The sequence below is a fragment of the Pseudophryne corroboree genome, chromosome 7 (assembly GCF_028390025.1).
Source record: "Pseudophryne corroboree isolate aPseCor3 chromosome 7, aPseCor3.hap2, whole genome shotgun sequence".
Lineage (NCBI taxonomy): Eukaryota > Metazoa > Chordata > Amphibia > Anura > Myobatrachidae > Pseudophryne > Pseudophryne corroboree.
The window spans coordinates 444,844,225-444,869,641 of record NC_086450.1 but is presented as its reverse complement, the minus strand read 5'-3'; the positions used below and the strand labels follow the sequence as shown (position 1 = coordinate 444,869,641).

Sequence of the window (25,417 nt, the reverse complement as noted above, 5' to 3'; positions counted from 1 at the left end):
ATCTGAACGGATACCGTGGGCAACATGGCGCGCTGCGCTCCCGCCAGCCGCGCGGTACCTTTAGCCGTCACTTTCTTGATTGAAGATCTGTCTTCTAACACTCACCTGTCTTCTGACTTCTGGCTCTGTGAGGGGGGTGACGGCGTGCTGTGGGGCTGAGCATCTAGGCACGGCTAGCGTTCAGTTCCCTTCAGGAGCTAATGGTGTCCTGTCAGCCAGAAGCAGAGCCATGAAACTCTTTAGGAAGTTGGTTCCTACTTCTGCCCCCTCAGTCCCACGAAGCAGGGAGACTGTTGCCAGCAGTCCTCCCTGAAAATAAAAAACCTAACATAAGTCTTTTCAGAGAAACTCAGTAGAGCTCCTCTGGAGTGCATCCAGTCTGCCTGGGCACATTTCTAAAACAGAGGTCTGGAGGAGGGGCATAGAGGGAGGAGCCAGTTCACACCCTTGAAAAGTCTTAAAAGTGCCCATGGCTCCTGCGGAACCGTCTATACCCCATGGTACTGAAGTGGACCCCAGCATCCTCTAGGACGTATGAGAAAGAATTATATTATACAGTATCTCTCACTGGGGGGAATTCAATTGTTTCTCCTCGCGGCTTCCATCAATGAAGAAATTCAATTGCTGCTTCGGTCAGGTGCGCTGAGTGTTAACGGAGGTGGTGTTAGTGGGTCGCGCCGGCTTCCAGCCGTTGCTGGGCAACAGGGCCGGTGCGTCACTTCCGCTGCTGTGAGTCAGTCTCCGGCCGGTTGCCTAGCGACCGAAGATGCCAGGCGGCCGCCCTGCACTTCAGTCCCGGCTGTTGCTAAGCAGCCTGGACGCCGCGCTCGGAGCGCCCTTTTACAGCTGGGCAATTAGGGTCTGGGGGGCTGGTCTTGCTGGCTCTCTTGTGATATGCCAGCAGGGCCTTTTTATGGGAGCCAGCATGTTGCCTCTAGTGTGTTCCTGCATCCAGCTTGTGTACTCCAGTGTCCGATGTCCAGTTTCCTGAGTCCTGTCTGAGGGATCGTTTCCTGCTATTCTCCGAGTGGCCTTACAGCAGAGTGGTCTGGTATCCGAAGCCTCTGGGTTTCGGTCATTTCCTGCTCACACCTTTCGTGGTGTCGTGAGTAGCGGCTTCAGGGCAGCCATCAGGGGGAGGACTGTGGGGCTAGTGTCCCGGGTCCTTACAGAGAGTGGGGCACACCCCTGCCTCCTACTACCAATACCTGGAGAGCTGTACTAGGCTATAAAACAACAGTGGAGGGAGGACTTCTTAAAACATGCCTTACCTGTGCAGCAGTTTTCACATAGGGCTGGAGCGATGTGGTATAATCTTTTTTTTTCGGAAGCAGGGGCCCTGTCTATATTGTCAGTCCCGGGCCCCACAATTTCTGATGGCAGCCCTGAGAGGCTCTGCCGCACCTTATAGCTGAAGCCGTATTGTCTTTATCTATTTCTCCGGCAGGGTCCACAGGTTATCCACAGGACAACAATGGGATATGATGGAGCGATAGCGGATTGGCACCAAACGATCACAAGCTTTCAGTCCTCCCAGGATGCAATGGGCCCATCCATATATCCCCGCCCACCATCTCAGGCAAACCAGTTTTTTTTTGGTGCGGCAGGAGCCGGACCATGGTCACAGGGCTGCTGTTTTTTTCAGACCTAAGCTTTCTTATTTTATTTTTATAGTCTTACTATGTTTTCTGAGTGATCTTTCCTAACAGCGTCTTATACGCATATTGGAAAGAGTCGCTCCAACAACTCTCCGCAGGGTCGCAACAACGCTTACCCACGGTACAAGTGCTGTCTCGACGGGTGTCTGTGTCTATTTTTGGTTGTGTCATTTTTGCGGAGGTTTCCGCATTGCTGTCCTCGCCTTATTACGACAGGTTCGTATTTTGCAGTTAGGCTGCATTACTTCATTTGCTGTTGTTCCAGGCGGCCGCGCCGCACAGAAACTACTTTGTTATTTTTTGTATCCTTCTCTGTTTTAGTCGTGTCAGTCTTAGTTAGTTTTCCCCTTGTTCTCCTTTGTCTCGGTTAACGCCTTGTCTCCTATTAAGACCGGGGGGCATCGGAGTCTGGGCGGACCTAATTCGCCCATTCAAACGCGGCTGCCGTGGGCACAAGAAAACATAGTCTTGCAGGCGTTAATCGACCACTGGGAAGGACAACGGAGTCAGGGATTTTTGTTAGGGGTAGCTGCGTATCTCAGTTCTACCGCAGCTTCACGTATCTGTACTCGGAACCCTTCTATTGCCACCCAATCTCTTGGGTTCCAAGTATGTTGAACATAACACTGAGCTGCGAGGAGACACATTTCAGCTCACAGCCCCCTATGCTCGGCTGAAATGTGAGAAAAGTTACCTGTTTGGGTGCCCAAACGGCACTTTTTGGGCTGTGCCCAGCACTTTAGTCGGGTTTAGCCGTTTTACACGGCTAAACATGGCCTGTCTGGGAGCAACAATCGGACTAAAAACAAATATTGACTATCGCCCCCTCCCATAACTTTAGACGAGAGATCAGACGAGATAAACAATTGAATCTCCCCTTATGAATCTCTGCAAAGATTGAATTTGATAACACTGCTGTAATTTTCATACGTACTCTCTGGCAGATGCAGAAGAGAGGTATGAAAATAAATGTGACCACTACTTTATGCTGTCATATGTGACATCAAGGGGATGTAGTCAAAAGGTCGTCAATGTTGACAGTCATAATGTCAACACCACAATGTCAACATTATTAAAATGCTGAAAGGCAATGTATGGTCAGTCTCAGAATGTTGACAGGGTGATGTCGACAATAGGGTTGGCTGGGGGTGAGAGGGCAAGGGTTAGACTCCGGGGGGAGGTTAGGGTTAGGATGTGTGTTGGGGGGATGTGGGGTTAGGCACTAGATGTAGGTTTAGGGTTAGTGACTAGGGTTAGGGATAGTGAAGAAATACTTACCGGAACATCGGAGGATTGGAGGTATGACCCATAAGTAATGGAAGACCCAGGACCCAGGTAGACTCTGCCAGGAGAAGGTAAGTCACCGCTACCAGGAACCATGTTGAAATTCTAACATTTTGACATTTTATCACTGTCTGCATGATGAATGTGGACATGGTCATAGTCTACATTACTGTGATGAATGTGGCCTTTATGACTACTGACATATCGTACCCAACCCAGCATCAAGTATACCGGGTCAGGTGCAGTGTGAACGGGTTACCTGGGTCCATGCGACCTGGTACCCATTCACAGCATAGGGAGAGGCGGTGCGGAGATGATCTCATCTCCCAGCGCTGCCTCTGCACCTGCCCCTGATGCCGCCTCAGTCCCCGCCTCTGATGGCAACCCAACCCGGCATATTGCCGGGACGGGAAGCCAGCTCTCAGTGTCCAAAGCCCGGTCCAATGACAATGTCCTCTAATGGAAATCCTGGCCTCACCACTCCCCCACAACAGCTGCATTTTGGGGTTTAAACGGAGGCAGTCGCTGTCCACACCCCTTCCCCAAACGGAAGCAGACTGCCAATGACTGACAGTCTGCTGTCGATCTGCAAAGTACCGAACATCAGTCAGGACCTGAATTTGGCCCAAGGTCTGCAGGCAGTCAGACAGACAGCCCTCTTCTAGACTGAAAGACATAGTGGAGAGATATTATTCTGAGTAGCCGGCTGACTTGCATATTGAGCCTCTGAATGGGTTAATCCACAGCTGTTCCAACAAAATCATATTTTGCACATACTGTAGGAGAACATATTTATGAATCAGCAAAACCTAATAAAGAACACAAAATTAGGAAATTCAGTAGTACACTTTCATCGACAATATGTATAATAAGAATTTACTTACCGATAATTCTATTTCTCGTAGTCCGTAGTGGATGCTGGGACTCCGTAAGGACCATGGGGAATAGCGGCTCCGCAGGAGACAGGGCACAAAAGTAAAGCTTTAGGATCAGGTGGTGTGCACTGGCTCCTCCCCCTATGACCCTCCTCCAAGCCTCAGTTAGGATACTGTGCCCGGACGAGCGTACATAATAAGGAAGGATTTTGAATCCCGGGTAAGACTCATACCAGCCACACCAATCACACCATACAACTTGTGATCTGAACCCAGTTAACAGTATGATAAAACATAGGAGCCTCTGAAAGATGGCTCACAACAATAAACAACCCGATGTTATTGTAACAATAACTATATACAAGTATTGCAGACAATCCGCACTTGGGATGGGCGCCCAGCATCCACTACGGACTACGAGAAATAGAATTATCGGTAAGTAAATTCTTATTTTCTCTGACGTCCTAAGTGGATGCTGGGACTCCGTAAGGACCATGGGGATTATACCAAAGCTCCCAAACGGGCGGGAGAGTGCGGATGACTCTGCAGCACCGAATGAGAGAACTCCAGGTCCTCCTCAGCCAGGGTATCAAATTTGTAGAATTTAGCAAACGTGTTTGCCCCTGACCAAGTAGCTGCTCGGCAAAGTTGTAAAGCCGAGACCCCTCGGGCAGCCGCCCAAGATGAGCCCACTTTCCTTGTGGAATGGGCTTTAACAGATTTTGGCTGTGGCAGGCCTGCCACAGAGTGTGCAAGCTGACTTGTACTACAAATCCAACGAGCAATCGTCTGCTTAGAAGCAGGAGCACCCAGCTTGTTGGGTGCATACAGGATGAACAGCGAGTCAGATTTTCTGACTCCAGCCGTCCTGGAAACATATATTTTCCGGCCTTGACAACGTCTAGCAACTTGGAGTCCTCCAAGTCCCTAGTAGCCGCAGGCACCACAATAGGTTGGCTCAGGTGGACGCTGAAACCACCTTAGGGAGAAACTGAGGACGAGTCCTCAATTCCGCCCTGTCCGAATGGAAAATCAGATAAGGGCTTTTACAGGATAAAGCCGCCAATTCTGACACGCGCCTGGCCCAGGCCAGAGCCAACAGCATGACCACTTTTCCTGTGAGATATTTTAACTCCATAGATTTAAGTGGGTCATACCAATGTGACTTTTGGGACCCAAAAACTACATTGAGATCCCAAGGTGCCACTGAAGGCACCAAAGGAGACTGTATATGCAGTACCCCTTTTACAAACGTCTGAACTTCAGGGACTGAAGCTAGTTCTTTTTGGAATAAAATTGACAGAGCCGAAATTTGAACCTTAATGGACCCCAATTTCAGGCCCATAGACACTCCTGTTTGCAGGAAATGTAGGAATCGTTGAATTTCCTCCGTCGGGCCTTACTGGCCTCGCACCACGCAACATATTTTCGCCAAATGCGGTGATGATGTTTTGCGGTTACATCCTTCCTGGCTTTGATCAGGATAGGGATGACTTCATCCGGAATGCCTTTTTCCTTCAGGATCCGGCGTTCAACCGCCATGCCGTCAAACGCAGCCGCGGTAAGTCTTGGAACAGACAGGGTCCTTGCTGGAGCAGGTCCCTTCTTAGAGGTAGAGGCTACGGATCCTCCGTGAGCATCTCTTGAAGTTCCGGTTACCAAGTCCTTATTGGCCAATCCGGAGCCACGAATATAGTGCTTACTCCTCTCCATCTTCTCAATCTCAGTACCTTGGGTATGAGAGGCAGAGGAGGGAACCCATACACTGATTGGTACACCCACGGTGTTACCAGAGCCTTTACAGCTATTGACTGAGGGTCCCTTGACCTGGCGCAATACCTGTCGAGTTTTTCCCAACGGTTTATAATCATGTGGAGGACTTCTGGGTGAAGTTCCCACTCTCCCGGGTGGAGGTCGTGCTGAGGAAATCTGCTTCCCAGTTGTCCACTCCCGGAATGAATACTGCTGACAGTGCTATCACATGGTTTTCCGCCCAGCGAAGAATCCTTGCAGCTTCTGCCATTGCCCTCCTGCTTCTTGTGGCACCCTGTCTGTTTACGCGGGTGACTGCCGTAATGTTGTCCGACTGGATCAACACCGGCTGACCTTGAAGCAGAGGTCTTGCTAAGCTTAGAGCATTGTAAATGGCCCTTAGCTTCAGATATTTATGTGAAGTGATGTCTCCAGGCTTGACCATAAGCCCTGGATATTCCTTCCCTGTGTGACTGCTCCCCAGCCTCGCAGGCTGGCATCCGTGGTCACCAGGACCCAGTCCTGAATGCCGAATCTGCGGCCCTCTAGAAGATGAGCACTCTGCAACCACCACAGGAGGGATACCCCTGTCCTTGGTGACAGGGTTATCCGCTGATGCATCTGAAGATGCGACCCGGACCATTTTTCCAGTAGGTCCCACTGGAAAGTCCTTGCGTGGAATCTGCCAAATGGGATTGCTTCGTAGGAAGCCACCATTTTTACACAGAACCCTTGTGCATTGATGCACTGAGACTTGGCTCGGTTTTAGGAGGTTCCTGACTAGCTCGGATAACTCCCTGGCTTTCTCCTCCCGGAGAACACCTTCTTTCTGGACTGTGTCCAGGATCATCCCTAGGAACAGAAGACAAGTCGTCGGAACCAGCTGCGATTTTGGAATATTGAGAATCCAATCGTGCTGCCGCAACACTACCTGAGATAGTGCTACACTGACCTCCAACTGTCCCCTGGATCTTACCCTTATCAGGGAATCGTCCAAGTAAAGAATAACTAAAATTCCCTTCCTTCGAAGGAATATCATCATTTCGGTCCTTACTTTAGTAAAGACCCGGGGTGCCGTGGACCATCCCTACGGCAGCGTCTGAACTGATAGTGACAGTTCCGTACCATAACCTGAGGTACCCTTGGTGAGAAGGGTAAATTTTTTGACATGAAGGTAAGCATCCTTGATGTCCCGAGACATCATGTAGTCCCCTTCTTCCAGGTTCGCAATCACTGCTCTGAGTGACTCAATCTTGAATTTGAACCTCTGTATTCAAAGATTTTAGATTTAGAATCAGTCTCACCGAGCCGTCTGGCTTCGGTACCACAATAGTGTGGAATAATACCCCGTTTCCTTTTGCAGGAGGGGTACCTTGATTATCACCTGCTGGGAATACAGCTTGTGAATGGCTTCCAAAACTGCCTCCCTGTCAGAGGGAGACGTCGGTAAAACCGACTTTTGGAAACGGCGAGGGGGAGACGTCTCGAATTCCAATTTGTACCCCTGAAATATTACCTGAAGGATCCAGGGGTCTACTTGCGAGTGAGCCCACTGCGCACTGAAATTCATTGAGAACGGGCCCCCACCGTGCCTGAGCTTGTAAAGCCCTAGCATCATACTGAGGGCTTGGCAGAGGCGGGAAAGGGTTTCTGTTCCTGGGAACTGGCTCATCTCTGTAGCCTTTTTCCTCTCCCTCTGTCACGAGCAGAAAAGAGGAACCTTTTGTCCGCTTGCCAACAAAGGACTGCGCCTGATAATACTGCGTCTTATTTTGAGAGGCGACCTGGGGTACAAACGTGGATATCCCAGCTGTTGCCGTGGCCACCAGGTCTGAAAGACCGACCCCAAATGCCTTTTTTAAGGCAATACTTCCAAATGCCGTTTGGAATCCGCCTCACCTGACCACTTTACTGGCAGAATTGGACAACGCACTTATACTTGATGCCCGTCGGCAATATTCCGCTGTGCATCTCGCATATATTTTAAATGCTCTATAGGCAATAATATACCGTCCTTATCTAGGATATCAATATTTCCAGTCAGGGAATCCGACCACGCCAACCCAGCACTGCACATCCAGGCTGAGGCGATTGCTGGTCGCAGTATAACACCAGTATGTGTGTAAATACATTTTAGGATACCCTCCTGCTTTCTATCAGCAGGATCCTTAAGGGCGGCCATCTCAGGAGAGGGTAGAGCCCTTGTTCTTACAAGCGTGTGAGCGCCTTATCCCCCCTAGGGGGTGTTTCCCAACGCACCCTAACCTCTGGCGGGAAAAGGTATACTGCCAATAACTTTTTAGAAATTATCAATTGTTATCGGGGGGAAACCCACGCATCATCACACACCTCATTTTATTTCTCAGATTCAGGAAAACTACAGGTAGTTTTTCCTCACCAAACATAATACCCCTTTTTGGTGGTACTCATATTATCAGAAATGTGTAAACATTTTCCCTTGCCTCAATCATGTAACGTGTGGCCCTATTGGAAATCACGGTTGTCTCTTCACCGTCGACACAGGAGCCAGTATCCGTGTCGGCGTCTGTATCTGCCATCTGAGGTAACGGGCGCTTTAGAGCCCCTGACGGCCTATGAGACGTTTGGACAGGCACAAGCTGAGTAGCCGGCTGTCTCATGTCAACCACTGTCTTTATACAGAGCTGACACTGTCACGTAATTTTCAACAGTACATCCACTCAGGTGTCGACCCCCTAGGGGGTGACATCACTATTACAGACAATCTGCTCCGTCTCCACATCATTTTTCTCCTCATACATGTCGACACAAACGTACCGACACACAGCACACACACAGGGAATGCTCTGATAGAGGACAGGACCCCACTAGCCCTTTGGGGAGACAGAGGGAGAGTTTGCCAGCACACACCAAAGCGCTATAAACTGTATAGGGACAACCTTATAATAAGTGTCTATCCCTTATAGCTGCTTATATATATTTTTAGCCAAATAAGTGCCCCCCCCTCTCTGTTGTACCCTGTTTCTGTAGTGCAGTGCAGGGGAGAGTCTGGGAGCCTTCCTACCAGCGGAGCTGTGTGGGAAAATGGCGCCGTGTGCTGAGGAGATAGGCCCCGCCTCCTTCTCGGCGGGCTCTTCTCCCGCTTTTATCTGGAAAACTGGCAGGGGTTAAATACATCCATATAGCCCAGGGGCTATATGTGATGTATTTTTTTGCCATAGGAGGTATTTACATTGCTGCCCAGGGCGCCCCCCCCCCAGCGCCCTGCACCCTCAGTGACCGCAGTGTGAAGTGTGCTGGGAGCAATGGCGCACAGCTGCAGTGCTGTGCGCTACCTTAATGAAGACAGGAACGTCTTCTGCCGCCGCTTTCTGGACCTCTTCACTCTTCAGCATCTGTAAGGGGGCCGGCGGCGCGGCTCCGGGACCCATCCAGGCTGTACCTGTGATCGTCCCTCTGGAGCTAATGTCCAGTAGCCAAGAAGCCCAATCCACTCTGCACGCAGGTGAGTTCGCTTCTTCTCCCCTTAGTCCCTCGATGCAGTGAGCCTGTTGCCAGCAGGTCTCACTGAAAATAAAAAACCTATTTAAACTTTACTTCTAAGCAGCTCAGGAGAGCCACCTAGCCTGCACCCTTCTCGTTCGGGCACAAAAATCTAACTGAGGCTTGGAGGAGGGTCATAGGGGGAGGAGCCAGTGCACACCACCTGATCCTAAAGCTTTACTTTTGTGCCCTGTCTCCTGCGGAGCCGCTATTCTCCATGGTCCTTACGGAGTCCCAGCATCCACTTAGGACGTCAGAGAAACTTTCTTTGTTATTTTGGAAGCATTATACTGTTAATATGATATTATTCTAGTCAAATTAGAAAATATCAATTAACCACCTGTGGTAATTTACACAATTAATTGATTCAAATGTAAATGTTGATCGGCACAGGATTAAATTGTTCTTGGGATCCAATTGACCTACCAGTATAACTATATTTTTGGATTGTGAGAGGAAACCGGAGTACCCGGAGGAAACCCACGTAAGTACAGGGAGAATATACAAACTCCGCACAGGTAGAGCTATGGTGGGAATCGAACCCATGACCTCAGTGCTGTGAGGCAATAATGCTATCCATTACACCATCCTTACTGCCCATAAATTTGAAGCTGCGATCAACTCTGAATTACCCCTTTTAAGTAGATCAGATGCGGCGACCCTTGGATCATGGTTGTAAGAGTCTGTCGGCGTTTAGACAAACCCCTGAAGCAGGTAAGTAACGCGTTTCACTGCACTTAGGCAGACCCCTGAAGCACGTAAGACACGCGTTTCGCTGTTAGACAGACCCCTGAAGCAGGTAAGACACGCGTTTCACTGGAGGCTTGTTTTTACCGTGGTAATGTTAATTTTGTTAACACTCACTTTCCCTACATTTCGCCTCCCCTCCTTTTCACCTGCATGTGCATATACCTCTAATTAAACCCCCTTTTTTCACTAATTTTCATATATTTCTTATTACTGATTTTTTTACTCTGCGTCAGTAAGTCACTGACATATTGGTAATTATTGTTCCTGTGAGATATCATAATTATCTACGTTTATGGTAAATGGTATGATTAACTCATTTTTATTTATGCATTAAAAGTTATGTTTTATTTAAACTATATTTCCTTCCATTTATGGGATACATGATTGGTATCATACATATTTTCGGTCTGTAAGGAGTGCCCTTTATAGAAGAGTCCCTGTCTCTTTCAACCTTTCACCGGTATGTGGTTAATATACCGCCTGTCGGGATCCCGGCGTTCAGGATCCCGACGCCGGAATCCCGACAGGCGGCTCTGATTATTAGGGTAACAGACTTATGGAAAAACTTTTAAAGATAACTCACCTAAAAATGTACACACCGGTGGGAAATGCCATTATGCCTGATAGTAAAGGCATTACATCACTGGAAATCATCATTTATAAAGTGTAACATAAATAGCTTTTTCAAATTTTAAAGACGTAAGCCTAAGTTTTTTTTATAATACCCCAACATGTAATGTATCCTGGAAAAAAGCTCAAAGGACTGTCTGTTTATGATATGAAATCTTTGCTTTAAACAGACGCACGCAGCAGGGCTAAGCCTATTTCCATGTCCTATAACCTTACCAGGCGCAGAATAAAAATTAAACAAGTCAAAGGGGAATTTAATGGCGCTGTAACACACAACTGTTGAGGCAAATTGCTAGGGACAGCTAGAACAGCTCAAATTTTGCAGTTAAGAGAAGAGAATACCAGACGTCCCTCGCTGCATTATGATTTTTTTACTCTGCAGAGTCTTAGTAATTATCTATTCAGCATGCAATCAGGCAGATACAAAAGGTTCTCTCATATGGCCTAACAAAGACTTGGCTAGTGCATAATTGCCGGGCCGGGTACCATGACACATCCCGGGACAGCACCAGCAGCATCAGTTTTCATCCCCTGCAGTGTAAATTAAAGAACAGCAACAATCAGAGTATTGTGGTTGCAGAAACGCTGGTATCGCTGTAGGAAACACAGTGACAATATCACAATGAGGTCGTTTGTGGTACAGCCTGTAGCGGATGGGACATTACTGCACAGAGTGCGATAACAAAGTCACGGATACTTACTGGGCGGCAGAGATTAGGGTGCAGGTCGGAAATGTTGACAAAATCTTGACGGAAGGTGCAAGACGACATCCTTTAATCTGCACTGTCAAGGAAGGTCAAAAAGTATTAGCAAGCAAATGAAAACTTTAAAACAAATATATGTACTATACCACTGGCCAGTAATCATATTTTAAGTTCATATAAAAAAAGATTTTCAAGGGGTAAAGACTGCGCAATAGGGTCATTTCCAGTCTAACAAATGGCCACAAAGCCTTTCTGTCTAGTAAAAAGACATAGGGGCCAATTTATCAAACAGTATTTGCGGCTAGGTCAGCTTCAAATATTAAGTATCCCTGCTATGTATAAAGGAGGGATCATAGCAAGTATCTCTGATACCTGCTGGGATCCCTCCATTTCCGCCGCCACATACCCCATAGATTTCTATGGGGGCTTTGATGCTGCCTAATTAATCAATACAGGTTGAGTATCCCTTATCCAAAATGCTTGGGACCAGAGGTATTTTGGATATGGGATTTTTCCGTATTTTGGAATAATTGCATACCATAATGAGATATCATGGCGATGGGACCTAAATCTAAGCACAGAATGCATTTATGTTACATATACACCTTATACACACAGCCTGAAGGTCATTTTAGCCAATATTTTTTATAACATTGTGCATTAAACAAAGTGTGTCTACATTCACACAATTCATTTATATTTCATATACACCTTATACACACAGCCTGAAGGTCATGTAATACAATATTTTTAATAACATTGTGTATTAAACAAAGTTTGTGTATATTGAGCCATCAAAAAACAAAAGTTTCACTATCTCACTCTCACTCAAAAAAGTCCGTATTTCGGAATATTCCGTATTTCGGATATTTGGATATGGGATACTCAACCTGTATTGGGAATGCGAATTGGGAACTTCTCCACTCTTTACATTACTTACTTCATACATCTCCCCCATATAAGTGGCTAAAACAGGATTTTAATACCTACCGGTAAATCCTTTTCTCCTAGTCCGTAGAGGATGCTGGGGTCCACATCAGTACCATGGGGTATAGACGGTTCCGCAGGAGCCATGGGCACTTTAAGACTTTTCAAGGGTGTGAACTGGCTTCTCCCTCTATGCCCCTCCTCCAGACCTCAGTATAGAAACTGTGCCCAGGGAGACGGACATTTCGAGGAAAGGATTTACTTTTAAGTTAATGGTGAGATTCATACCAGCTCACACCTCAACCATGCCACACAACATGGCATTCAACTTAACACATGCCAACGGGCATGAACAATTGCAGCAACATGCTGAAAAGAATCGTAACACAACACTTGTGTAACTACAAAACTAACAACTGCAGGTAAAGTACACATGCCCAGCATCCTCTACGGACTAGGAGAAAGGATTTACCGGTAGGTATTAAAATCCTATTTTCTCATATGTCCTAGAGGGTGCTGGGGTCCACTTCAGTACCATGGGGTTATACCAAAGCTCCAGTACGGGCGGGAGAGTACGGATGACCCTGCAGTACCGATTGACCAAACTTGAGGTCCTCATCGGCCAAAGTGTCAATCTTACAAAATTTAGCAAATGTGTTTGACCCTGACCAAGTAGCTGCTCGGCAAAGTTGTAACGCAGAGAAACCCCGGGCAGCCGCCTAGGATGAGCCCACCTTTCCAGTAGAATGGGCATTTACCGACTTCGGTATCGGCAATCCTGCCGTGGAATGAGCGTGCTGAATCGTCCCTCTGATCCAGCGCGCAATAGTCTGCTTAGAAGTAGGACACCCAATCTTGTTGGGAGCATACAGGATAAACAGAGCCTCTGTCTTCTGTATCCTAGCTGTTCTTGCGACATACATTTTCAAAACTCTAACCACATCAAGAGACTTTGACGCAGTGAAGGTGTCAGTAGCCACTGGCACTACAATAGGCTGGTTTATATGGAAAGACAAAACCACCTTCGGAAGAATTTGTTGGCGAGTTCTCAACTCTGCCCTATCTTCATGGAAAATCAGGTAAGGGCTCTTGTGAGACAAGGCCCCCAACTCAGACACCCGCCTTGCGGATGCCAAGGCCAATAGCATGACCACTTTCCAAGTGAGAAAGTTCAATTCTGTCACAACTGAGGGCCTGAGCTGACGGGAGGCAGCCTCAGTTGTAGGGGCTGAGATGTACCGGAACCTGGGAGGTTGTATCAGACCCCTGGACATGTAAGTAACATGAATAATAACTGCCCGAAGGCGTGACCACGACAACTTGGATAAAAGTCAATGATGTTTATTATGACAACTCCGCAACACAGCAGCAGTAAAAGAAAACGTAAAAGTCAGAAAAGAATAAATACAGTTCCTGGGTACTACAGGATGGCAGGAGCCACAGGGCACTGGTAGTGTGAGATAGTTCTTATGATCTTCTAGATGGAAAGTCCTTACCAGGCCCGACTGTAGTAATGGAGATAACCCAGGATTGTGCCAGCTGGTGTTCCAGGAAAAGCTGGGTTGCTGAAGATAAAACAGCTGCTGTGGATACTGGCTGGAACCAGACTGTTGTTAGCACGGAGTGGATACTGGCTGGAACCAGTTAAATAATAAATGAACTTGGGAGCGATGAAATATGAACTGAAATGTAGAACTTGAGAGCGGAGAAATAATAATACCGGTGGAGAGTGGTAAAGTGTAGAAAGGACACCGGCCCTTTAAGGGAAGCTGTACTCTGCTGGAAGCTGAGCTGGAAGCAGGTAATGTTGTAGCTGGAAACAGATGAATCCACAATGGATTGGAGAGTCAGGCTACACCGCAGGTGGAATGCTGGTGCGGGTCTCTATTGTGGAAGTCTTGAGACAGGAGCTGGAACCTGGAAGACAATCACAGGAGAGAGACAAACAGGAACTAGGTTTGACAACCAAAGCACTGACGCCTTCCTTGCTCAGGCACAGTGTATTTATACCTGCAGCAAGGAAGGGATTGGCTAGGCAATTATGCAGATTAACAATACTGACAACAGATTGGAGGAAATGATCAGCTGACAGAATCCAAGATGGCTGCGCCCATGCAGACACTTGGAGGGAAGTTTGGTTTGTAATCCATGTGGTAATGAAAACAGTAATGGCGGCGCCGGCCACTGGAGACAGGAGACGCCAGGCTGACAAGTGCACATCCAACCACGCGGACACAGCGGAGGCCGCGGCTGACGTAGTCGCCACTCTGACACTCTGCATGCAGAAGCTCAGGGATGGCGGCGGAGGCCGCGGGAGACGCCATGCCAGATGTAATATGGCGTTACTGTGACAGCGTCTCAGAGAGACAGGAGAGGATGCAGGAATGTGAACATTAGGATAACAGATGGGATCCGGTCCTGGAGCGCTGAGCCAGCCTTAGGAGGCATCTGATGGGTAAGAAATGGCGTCCAGATACCCGGATCGTGACAGCACCCCCCCCTTTAGGAGTGGCCCCAGGACACTTCTTTGGCTTTTGAGGAAACTTGGAATGGAATCTCCGGACCAAGGCAGGAGCATGGACATCAGAAGCATTGGTCCATGAACGTTCCTCAGGGCCATAGCCCTTCCAGTCAATAAGATATTGTAGTTGACCGTAACGGTGACGTGAGTCCAGGATCTTGGCTACTTCATACTCAACGCCTCGTTGAGTTTGGACTTTCGGAGTTGGAGGAAGTGAGGAATGAAACCGATTCAAGATCAGTGGTTTCAACAGGGAAACATGGAATGTCCTGGGTATTTTTAAGAAGGGAGGCAACTGAAGTCTGTAAGCAACAGGATTGATGACTTGTTCAATCTTGAAAGGACCGATATAGCGAGGTGCAAACTTCATACTGGGAACTCTTAACCTCAAATTCTTCGTGGATAACCATACCCGATCACCCACCTTGAGAGCAGGAACTGCTCGACGCTTCTTATCCGCAAACTTCTTGTACCTGAACGATGCCTTGAGCAGAGCTGATCGTACGCTCTTCCAGATATTGGCAAACTGATGCAAGGTGATATCCACTGCGGGAACAGAAGTTGCTGGAAGCGGTTGGAACTCAGGGACTTTAGGGTGGAATCCAAAGTTAGTGAAGAATGGTGTTGAAGCAGATGAAGAATGATACTGGTTGTTATGACAGAACTCGGCCCAGGGAAGTAATTGAACCCAGTCATCTTGAGAGGAGGACACATAGATGCGGAGGAAGGCCTCCAAGTCCTGATTCACCCTCTCGGTTTGACCATTGGTCTGAGGATGGTAAGCCGTGGAAAACTTTAGCTTGACTTGGAGGACTTGACATAAACTTCGCCAGAATTTGGCTGTGAATTGAACTCCTCGATCTGAGATAATTTCTTCAGGAAGACCGTGGAGTCGGAAGATCTCTTGTATGAATACTTGAGCCAACTTGGGAGCTGACGGAAGACCGGTGAGAGGAATGAAGTGTGCCATCTTGGTGAACCGGTCAACTACCACCCAGATGGTATTGAACTTGTTGCACATGGGTAAATCTGTAATAAAATCCATCGACAAATGGGTCCAAGGTCGACGGGGAACAGATAGTGGAACCAGTTGCCCCGCAGGCGACTGGCGGGATACCTTATGTTGAGCACACTTTGGGCAAGATGCAATAAACTCCAAGACGTCCTTTTTCAGAGTTGGCCACCAATAGGACCTAGAGATAAACTCCAGGGTTTTTTGGATACCTGTATGTCCGGCAAAACGGGAAGCATGGGCCCAATGCATGAGCTTCTTCCTTAGCATCGGTTTCACAAAACTTTTCCCTGATGGGGGCGTAGAGTCCATCCCTACCGTGGAGAATGCCAACGGATTTATAATAGGATGCTTGTCTGAAGACTCTGACTCATTTTCTTGCTCCCATGAGCGGGAAAGGGCGTCGGCCTTGCGATTCTGAGAGCCCGGACAGAACTGGAGTTTAAAGTCGAACCTGGAAAAGAAAAGTGCCCATCTGGCCTGACGAGGGTTGAGACATTGTGCGCCTTTCAGATATAACAGGTTCTTGTGGTCTGTAAGTATGGTGATTGAATGAGAAGCTCCCTCCAACAGATACCTCCACTCTTCTAGAGCGAGCTTGATGGCTAGCAACTCCTGGTCGCCAATGGCATAGTTGCGCTCAGCTGGGGAGAACTTCCGGGAGAAGAAACTGCAAGGGTGTAAATGGCCATCTTTAGCCCTCTGAGATAACACCGCTCCTACTCCAACGGAGGAGGCATCCACCTCTAAGATGAAAGGAGAGTCGATGTCAGGCTGTTTCAGAACAGGCGCAGAGATGAACCTTTGTTTTAAAAGATGAAATGCTTGCATGGCTTCTTCAGACCACTTGGACGGGTTAGCACCCTTCTTAGTGAAAGCAGTAATAGGCGCCACAATGGTGGAAAAGTCTCGTATAAACTTTCGGTAATAGTTGGCGAACCCCAAGAACCTCTGGACCCCTTTGAGGGTTAAGGGTATCGGCCAATTTTGAATTGCTTGTAGTTTCTCAGGATCCATCTCTAGTCCGGAACCGGACACAATGTACCCTAGAAACGGAATGGACTGGACTTCAAAGACGCATTTCTCTAATTTGCAATAGAGATGATTGACACGGAGACGGGACAGAACCTCTTTAACCCAAAAACGATGTTCCTCTAAATCGTTGGCAAAAATGAGGATATCGTCTAGATAGACCACGACATGACGGTATAGAATGTCTCTGAAGATCTCATTGACAAAATGCTGGAAGACAGCTGGAGCATTGCTCAATCCGAAGGGCATGACGAGGTACTCATAATGTCCGTCACGGGTGTTAAAGGCGGTCTTCCACTCGTCACCCTCACGGATCCGGATGAGATTGTATGCACCTCTCAAGTCCAGCTTTGTAAAGATGGTAGCTCCGCTAACTCTGTCAAAGAGCTCAGTAATCAGGGGTAAAGGATAACGGTTCTTGATGGTAATGTCGTTCAAACCTCTGTAGTCGATGCACGGCCGCAGACCACCATCTTTCTTTTTTACAAAAAAGAAGCCTGCGCCGGCTGGAGAAGAAGAAGGTCGAATGAACCCCTTTGCTAGGTTCTCTTTAATGTATTCCTCCATAGAATGCGTCTCAGGCAGAGACAACGGATAAGTTCGGCCTCGAGGTGGAACCTTCCCTGGAACGAGATCAATCGGGCAGTCCCATTCTCTATGAGGAGGAAGGATATCAGCAGAAGCTTTACTGAACACATCCGTGAAATCTTGATATGGAGGAGGTGGAACATCAGACGACCTGGGGGAGGAAGAACAGACAGGCAATACTTTAAACAAACATGTCTCAGCACAGGAGGAACCCCATGCCAGGATTTGCGTAGTCGTCCAATCAATTGTAGGATTGTGAAGACGGAGCCATGGAAGGCCCAGGACCACAGGATGTGTGGCTCTTGGAATCACTAAAAAAGAAATAAATTCAGAATGAAGAACTCCCACTCTCAGACGAACTGGTAGAGTCCTTAGGGAAATAACTGCATCAAAAATCTTGCTGCCATCCACTGCAGTTAAGGAGATGGACGAAGGAAGTCTCTCGGTGGGTAGGGACCACCGTTTAACATAGGCTTCGGTAATAAAGTTCCCAGCTGCTCCGGAATCAAGGAGGGCAATGACGTTCCGATAACGTTGAGCAATTTGGAGCGACACTGGGAGATTACAATCATGAGGAGATGGAGAGGAGATCATTACTCCTAGCCGACCCTCTCCTGGGCGAGCTAGGGTTTGGAGTTTTCCCGGACATTCGGGACAGGCATTGATGGTGTGAGACGGAGCTGCACAGTAAAGACAAAGAGACTTGGAGAGACGTCTTCGGCGCTCAGCAGGAGTTAAACGGGAACGGCCAATTTGCATGGGCTCATCTTTAGTTGGTGACAGTTGGCGAGGAGGAGGAGCAGAAGATTTTGGAGCAGATGATCTTCCACGCTCAATTGCTCTCTCTCTGAAACGTAAATCAACTTTCGTGCAGAGTGAGATTAGCTCATCTAACTTAGAGGGTAAGTCTCTGGTAGCTAACTCATCTTTAATACGCTCAGATAAGCCATGCCAGAATGCAGCATACAGGGCCTCGTCGTTCCATGCCAGTTCGGATGCCAGGATCTGGAACTGTATCAGATATTGTCCTACAGTACGTGACCCCTGGCGTAAACGGAGAATCTCGGATGAAGCTGAGGTTACCCGGCCTGGCTCGTCGAAGATGCGCCTGAATGTTGACACGAAGGCAGTGTAGGAAGATAGCAGGGTGTCGCACCTCTCCCATAACGGTGATGCCCAATCAAGGGCTGAGCCACTGAGAAGAGAAATAATGTAGGCAATTTTTGTACGGTCACTGGGAAAATTGCCAGGTTGTAGCTCAAACTGAATCTCACACTGGTTGAGAAATCCCCTGCAGAATCTTGGAGATCCGTCAAATTTTGCTGGCGTTGGAAGATGAAGACGTGGAGCAGAAATGGGTAAGGTGGGTGGGGTTATAGCTGGAGTCACTGTGGTTGACGCACCAGACGCGCCTGATCCACAGAGAGTTGTCTGAATCCCATCCAGCCGAGTAGAGAAATCCTGGAGACAGCGGATGATGTGGCCCTGTGCAGCCTCCTGATGTTCTAGTCGGGCTGCCAGTTCTTGCATCGGCCTGGCCGCTTGATCCTGGTCTCCGGCTGGATTCATTAGGTCAGTGCTTACTGTCACAACTGAGGGCCTGAGCTGACGGGAGGCAGCCTCAGTTGTAGGGGCTGAGATGTACCGGAACCTGGGAGGTTGTATCAGACCCCTGGACATGTAAGTAACATGAATAATAACTGCCCGAAGACGTGACCACGACAACTTGGATAAAAGTCAATGATGTTTATTATGACAACTCCGCAACACAGCAGCAGTAAAAGAAAACGTAAAAGTCAGAAAAGAATAAATACAGTTCCTGGGTACTACAGGATGGCAGGAGCCACAGGGCACTGGTAGTGTGAGATAGTTCTTATGATCTTCTAGATGGAAAGTCCTTACCAGGCCCGACTGTAGTAATGGAGATAACCCAGGATTGTGCCAGCTGGTGTTCCAGGAAAAGCTGGGTTGCTGAAGATAAAACAGCTGCTGTGGATACTGGCTGGAACCAGACTGTTGTTAGCACGGAGTGGATACTGGCTGGAACCAGTTAAATAATAAATGAACTTGGGAGCGATGAAATATGAACTGAAATGTAGAACTTGAGAGCGGAGAAATAATAATACCGGTGGAGAGTGGTAAAGTGTAGAAAGGACACCGGCCCTTTAAGGGAAGCTGTACTCTGCTGGAAGCTGAGCTGGAAGCAGGTAATGTTGTAGCTGGAAACAGATGAATCCACAATGGATTGGAGAGTCAGGCTACACCGCAGGTGGAATGCTGGTGCGGGTCTCTATGGTGGAAGTCTTGAGACAGGAGCTGGAACCTGGAAGACAATCACAGGAGAGAGACAAACAGGAACTAGGTTTGACAACCAAAGCACTGACGCCTTCCTTGCTCAGGCACAGTGTATTTATACCTGCAGCAAGGAAGGGATTGGCTAGGCAATTATGCAGATTAACAATACTGACAACAGATTGGAGGAAATGATCAGCCGACAGAATCCAAGATGGCTGCGCCCATGCAGACACTTGGAGGGAAGTTTGGTTTGTAATCCATGTGGTAATGAAAACAGTAATGGCGGCGCCGGCCACTGGCGCCGCCCACTGGAGACAGGAGACGCCAGGCTGACAAGTGCACATCCAACCACGCGGACACAGCGGAGGCCGCGGCTGACGTAGTCGCCACTCTGACACTCTGCATGCAGAAGCTCAGGGATGGCGGCGGAGGCCGCGGGAGACGCCATGCCAGATGTAATATGGCGTTACTGTGACAGCGTCTCAGAGAGACAGGAGAGGATGCAGGAATGTGAACATTAGGATAACAGATGGGATCCGGTCCTGGAGCGCTGAGCCAGCCTTAGAAGGCATCTGATGGGTAAGAAATGGCGTCCAGATACCCGGATCGTGACAAATTCTATCTCCTGTAGAGGTTCAAACCAATCCGATTGAAGGAATTGCAACACCACATTAAGGTCCCATGGTGCCACCGGAGGCACAAATGGAGGTTGGATGTGCAGCACCCCTTTCACTAACGTCCGAACTTCTGGAAGGGAGGCCAATTGTTTTTGAAAGAAAACCGATAAGGCCGAAATCTGGACCTTGATTGACCCAATCTTAGGCCCGCATCCACATCCGCCTGCAGAAAATGGAGAAAACGTCCCAAGTGAAACTCTTCCGTAGGAGCCTTCTTGGATTCACACCAAGACACATATTTTCTCCAAATATGGTGGTAATGTCTAGACGTTACCCCTTTCCTGGCCTGAATAAGAGTGGGGATGACATTTTTGGGAATACCCTTTCGGGCTAGGATCCGGCGCTGAACAGCCATGCCGTCAAACGTAGCCGAGGTAAGTCTTGAAACAAGCATGGCCTCTGCTGCAGCAGGTCCTCGCGAAGAGGAAGAGGCTGAGGATCTTCTATGAGCAACTCCTGAAGATCTGGATTCCACGTACTCCTTGGCCAGTCTGGGGCAATGAGGATCGCTCGAACCCTTCTTATGAGCTTGAGAACTTTTGGTATCAGTGGAAGTGGAGGGAAGACATACACCGACCGAAACACCCACTGTGACACCAGTGCATCCACTGCTATTGCTTGAGGGTCTCTCGACCTGGAACAATATCTCTGAAGCTTCTTGTTGAGACGAGATGCCATCATGTCTACTTGAGGAACTCCCCAAAGACTTGTCACCTCTGCGAAGACTTCTTGGTGGAGGCCCTACTCTCCTGGATGGAGATCGTATCTGCTGAGGAAGTCTGCTTCCCAGTTGTCCACTCCCGGAATGAAAATTGCCGACAGAGCTCTTGCATGTCTTTCTGCCCAGAGGAGGATCTTTGTCACCTCTGCCATTGCTGCTATGCTTTTCTTTCCGCCCTGACGGTTTATGTACGCGACTGCTGTTACATTGTCCGACTGGATCTGCACGGGTTGATCTTGAAGAAGAAGCCCCGCTTGTAGAAGGCCGTTGTAAATGGCCCTCAATTCCAGAACGTTTATGTGAAGACAGGATTCCTGACTTGACCATTTTCCTTGGAAGCTTTTTCCCTCCCTAGCCTCGGAGACTTGCATCCGTGGTCACTAGGACCCAGTCCTGAATCCCGAACCTGCGTCCCTCTAATAGGTGAGAACTGTGTAGCCACCACAGGAGCGAAATCCTGGCTTTGGGGGACAGGATTATCTTCTGGTGCATGTGTAGGTGGGATCCGGACCACTTGTCCAACAGGTCCCACTGGAATACTCTGGCATGGAATCGGCCAAACTGTATGGCCTCGTAGGCCACTACCATCTTTCCCAACAACCGAATGCATTGATCGATCGACACTCTTGTTGGTTTCAAAATCTGTTTGACCATTCCCTGGATTTCCAGAGCCTTTTCTAGTGGAAGAAATACCCTCTGTATTTCTGTGTCCAGTATCATCCCCAGAAATCTTTTCGTCGGTTCCAACTGCGACTTTGGAAAATTCATGATCCAACCGTGTTGTTGGAGTACTGACAGGGAGAGTGCAATGTTCCGCACCAACCGTTCCCTGGATCTCGCTTTCATCAGATCGTCCAGGTAAGGAATTATATTGACTCCTTGTTGTCGAAGGAGGACCATCATCTCTGCCATCACCTTGGTGAATACCCTCGGTGCCGTGGAGAGTCCGAACGGCATCTGGAACTGGTAATGGCAATCCTGTACTGCGAATCTCAGATAAGCTTGATGAGGAGGATAAATGGGAACATGCCAGTAAGCATCTTTTATGTCTACTAACACCATGAAGTCCCCTTCCTCCAGACTGGAAATCACTGTTCTCAGTGATTCCATCTTGAACGTGAATCTTTTCAGGTAGAGATTCAGAGATTTCAGGTTTAAAATTGGTCTGACCGAGCAGTCCGGCTTCAGAACTACGAAGAGGCTTGAATAAAAACCTTCTCCCTGTTGTGACAAGGGTACCAGGATCGGCATGGGGGGACGTCTTGAAACTCCAGTTTGTATCCATGGGACACTATTTGCAAGACCCATGGGTCCAGGCCAGATTGAACCCAGAGCTGACTGAAAAGTTTTAGACGTGCCCCCACCCGAGCGAACTCCCGCACGGGAGCCCCAGCGTCATGCTGCAGATTTGGCAGAAGCAGGGGTTAATTTCTGCTCCTACGTTCCTGGAGACGCTGTGGACTTTTTTCCCCTTCCCCTTCCTCTACCTGCAAACCTTTACCCTTTTTGTATTTGTTGGGCCGAAAGGACTGCATCTGAGAGTGATGTGTCTTTTTTGCAGGCGCAGGAGCATAAGGCAAGAATGTCGACTTACCTGCGGTAGCAGCAGAGACTAAAGCATCCAGCCCATCTCCAAACAAGGCCTCACCTTTATACGGGAGAGCCTCCATATTTCTTTTGGAATCTGCGTCAGCATTCCATTGGCGAATCCACAACGCCCTCCGAGCTGAGACTGCCATGGTAGCGGCTTTTGAACCCAAGAGCCTAATATCTTTCATGGCTTCTAGCATGTAATATTAGGAGTATCTTGTCTCTATCTATCTTGTCAAATTCAGATGACAAGTTGTCTGACCATTTTTCGATAGCACTACTAACCGACACACAAGCAATGGTGGGCCTGAGTAGCGCACCATTGGCCACATAAATAGATTTTAACTTAGTCTCCAACTTGCGGTCTGCTGGCTCCTTTAGTGAAGCCATCCCAGGTGCAGGAAGAATCACCTTTTTAGTTGAACGTGACAGGGCACTGTCTAGAACGGGGGGTGACTCCCACCTTTTCCTGTCCTCTGCCGGGAAAGGATAAGCAACCAGAATTCTATTGGGAATCTGAAATTTCTTTTCAGGGTTTGCCCAAACTCCCTCAAAGAGAGTATTTAGCTTGTGAGAAGGAGGGAAAGTTACATTAATTTTCATTTCCTTATACAAATAAGCCTTCTCCTGAGGTAAAGGAGGGGCTTCCGTAACTTCCAAGACTTCCTTTATAGTAACAATCATGTATTGAATGCTTTTTGCCAATTTAGGATCTATTTCCCTGGAATCACTAGTGTCGACACAGGAATCAGAGTCCGTGTCGGTATCAGTTTGTACTATTTGTGCAAATGATCTCTTATGTGAACCAGAGGGGTCGCCTGTGGATGAAAAGGAAGAACTATGAAAAACAGGATTTTGATACCTACCGGTAAATCCTTTTCTCTTAGTCCATAGAGGATGCTTCATAACCATGGGATATAGACGGTTCCGCAGGAGCCATGGCCTCTCTTAAGACTTTTCAATGGGTGTGAACTGGCTCTTCCCTCTATGCCCCTCCTCCAGACCTCAGTTATAGGAACTGTGCCCAGGGAGACGGACATTTCGAGGAAAGGATTTACTTTAAACTAGTGGTGAGATACATACCAGCTCACACCTCAACCATGCCGCACAACATGGCATTCAACAGAACACACGCCAACAGACATGAACCAATTACAGCAACATGCTGAAACTAATATAACACAACTTTTGTAACTCTAATAACTAAACTGCAGGTAAAGTACGCACTGGCACGGGCGCCCAGCATCCTCTACGGATTAGGAGAAAAGGATTTACCGGTAGGTATCAAAATCCTGTTTTCTCATACGTCCTAGAGCAGGCATTCCCAACCACGGTCCTCAAGGCACACCAACAGTGCAGGTTTTAGTGATATCCAGGCTGCAGCACAGATGGTTGAATCAAAATAAATGAGCTACTAATTAAGTCACCTGTGCTGAAGCCTGGATATCACTAAAACCTGCACTGTTGGTGTGCCTTGAGGACCGTGGTTGGGAATGCCTGTCCTAGAGGATGCTGGGGTCCACTTCAAGACCATGGGGTTTATACCAAAGCTCCAGTACGGGCGGGAGAGTGCGGATGACCCTGCAGCACCGACTGACCGAACTTGAGGTCTTCATCGGCCAAGGTGTCAAACTTGTAGAATTTAGCAAATGTGTTTGACCCCGACCAAGTAGCTGCTCGGGAAAGTTGCAATGCCGAGACCCCCCGGGCAGCCGCCCAGGATGAGCCCACCTTCCTAGTGGAATGGGCCTTCACCGACGTCGGTAACGGCAATCCAGCCGTAGTATGAGCGTGCAGAATTGTACTTCTGATCCAACGCGCAATAGTCTGCTTGGAAGCAGGACACCCAATCTTTTTGGGAGCATACAGGACAAACAAAGACTCTGTTTTCCATATTCGAGCTGTTCTAGTGACATAAATCTTCAAAGCCGTAACCACATCTAGAGACTTTGACTCAGTGAACTTGTCAGTAACTACTGGCACCACAATAGGTTGGTTTATGTGGAAAGATGAACCCACCTTCGGAAGAAAATGTTGACGGGTCCTCAACTCTGCCCTATCTTCATGGAAGATCAGGTAAGGGCTCTTGTGAGACAAGGCCCCCAATTCAGACACCCGCCACGCGGATGCCAATGCCAAAAGCATCACCACTTTCCAAGTGAGAAACTTCAACTCTATCTCTTGTAGAGGCTCAAACCAATCTGACTGATAGAACTGCAACACCACGTTAAGGTCCCATGGTGCCACTGGAGGCACAAATGGAGGCTGGATGTGCAGAACCCCTTTCACGAAGGTTTGAACCTCTGGAAGATAGGCCAATTGTTTTTGGAAGAACACTGACAAGGCCGAAATCTGGACCTTGATTGATCCCAATCTTAGGCCCGCCTCCACACCAGCCTGCAGAAAATGGAGAAAACGTCCCAACTCAAACTCTTCCGTAGGAGCCTTCTTGGATTCACACCAAGACACATATTTTCTCCAAATACGGTGGTAATATTTCGACGTTACTCCTTCCCTGGCCTGAATAAGGGTGGGGATGACTTCCTTGGGAACACCCTTTCGGGCTAGGATCCGGCGCTCAACAGCCTTGCCGTCAAACGTAGCCGCGGTAAGTCTTGATACACACACGGCCCCTGCTGGAGAAGGTCCTCGCGAAGAGGAAGAGGTCGAGGATCTTCTCTGGGGCAATGGTGATTGCTCAAACTCTTGTTCTTCTTATGATCCTGAGCACTTTTGGGATCAGCGGAAGTGGAGGGAAGACATACACCGACTGGAACACCCACTGGGCTACCAGCGCATCCACTGCTATTGCTTGAGGGTCTCTCGACCTGGAACAATATTTCTGAAGCTTCTTGTTGAGACGAGATGCCATCATGTCT

The 25,417-nt window shown here is 48.2% G+C and overlaps 1 protein-coding gene across 9 annotated transcripts in view; it reads right to left on the bottom strand.

Moving 5' to 3' along the window:
* Positions 1 to 25,417, bottom strand: part of MEIOB (meiosis specific with OB-fold) — a 377,950-nt gene that overhangs the window by 267,320 nt on the left and 85,213 nt on the right. For 6 of the 9 annotated variants that reach the window (XM_063934973.1, XM_063934970.1, XM_063934967.1 and 3 more), the window contains exon 2: positions 11,173 to 11,254. In XM_063934973.1, coding sequence (XP_063791043.1) covers positions 11,173 to 11,241 — 69 coding nt within the window. In that variant the 5' untranslated portion in view covers positions 11,242 to 11,254. Of the gene's footprint in view, positions 1 to 11,172; positions 11,255 to 25,417 lie in introns of those variants that run through there. The other 3 variants (XM_063934971.1, XM_063934968.1, XM_063934972.1) reach the window with 1 other exon arrangement.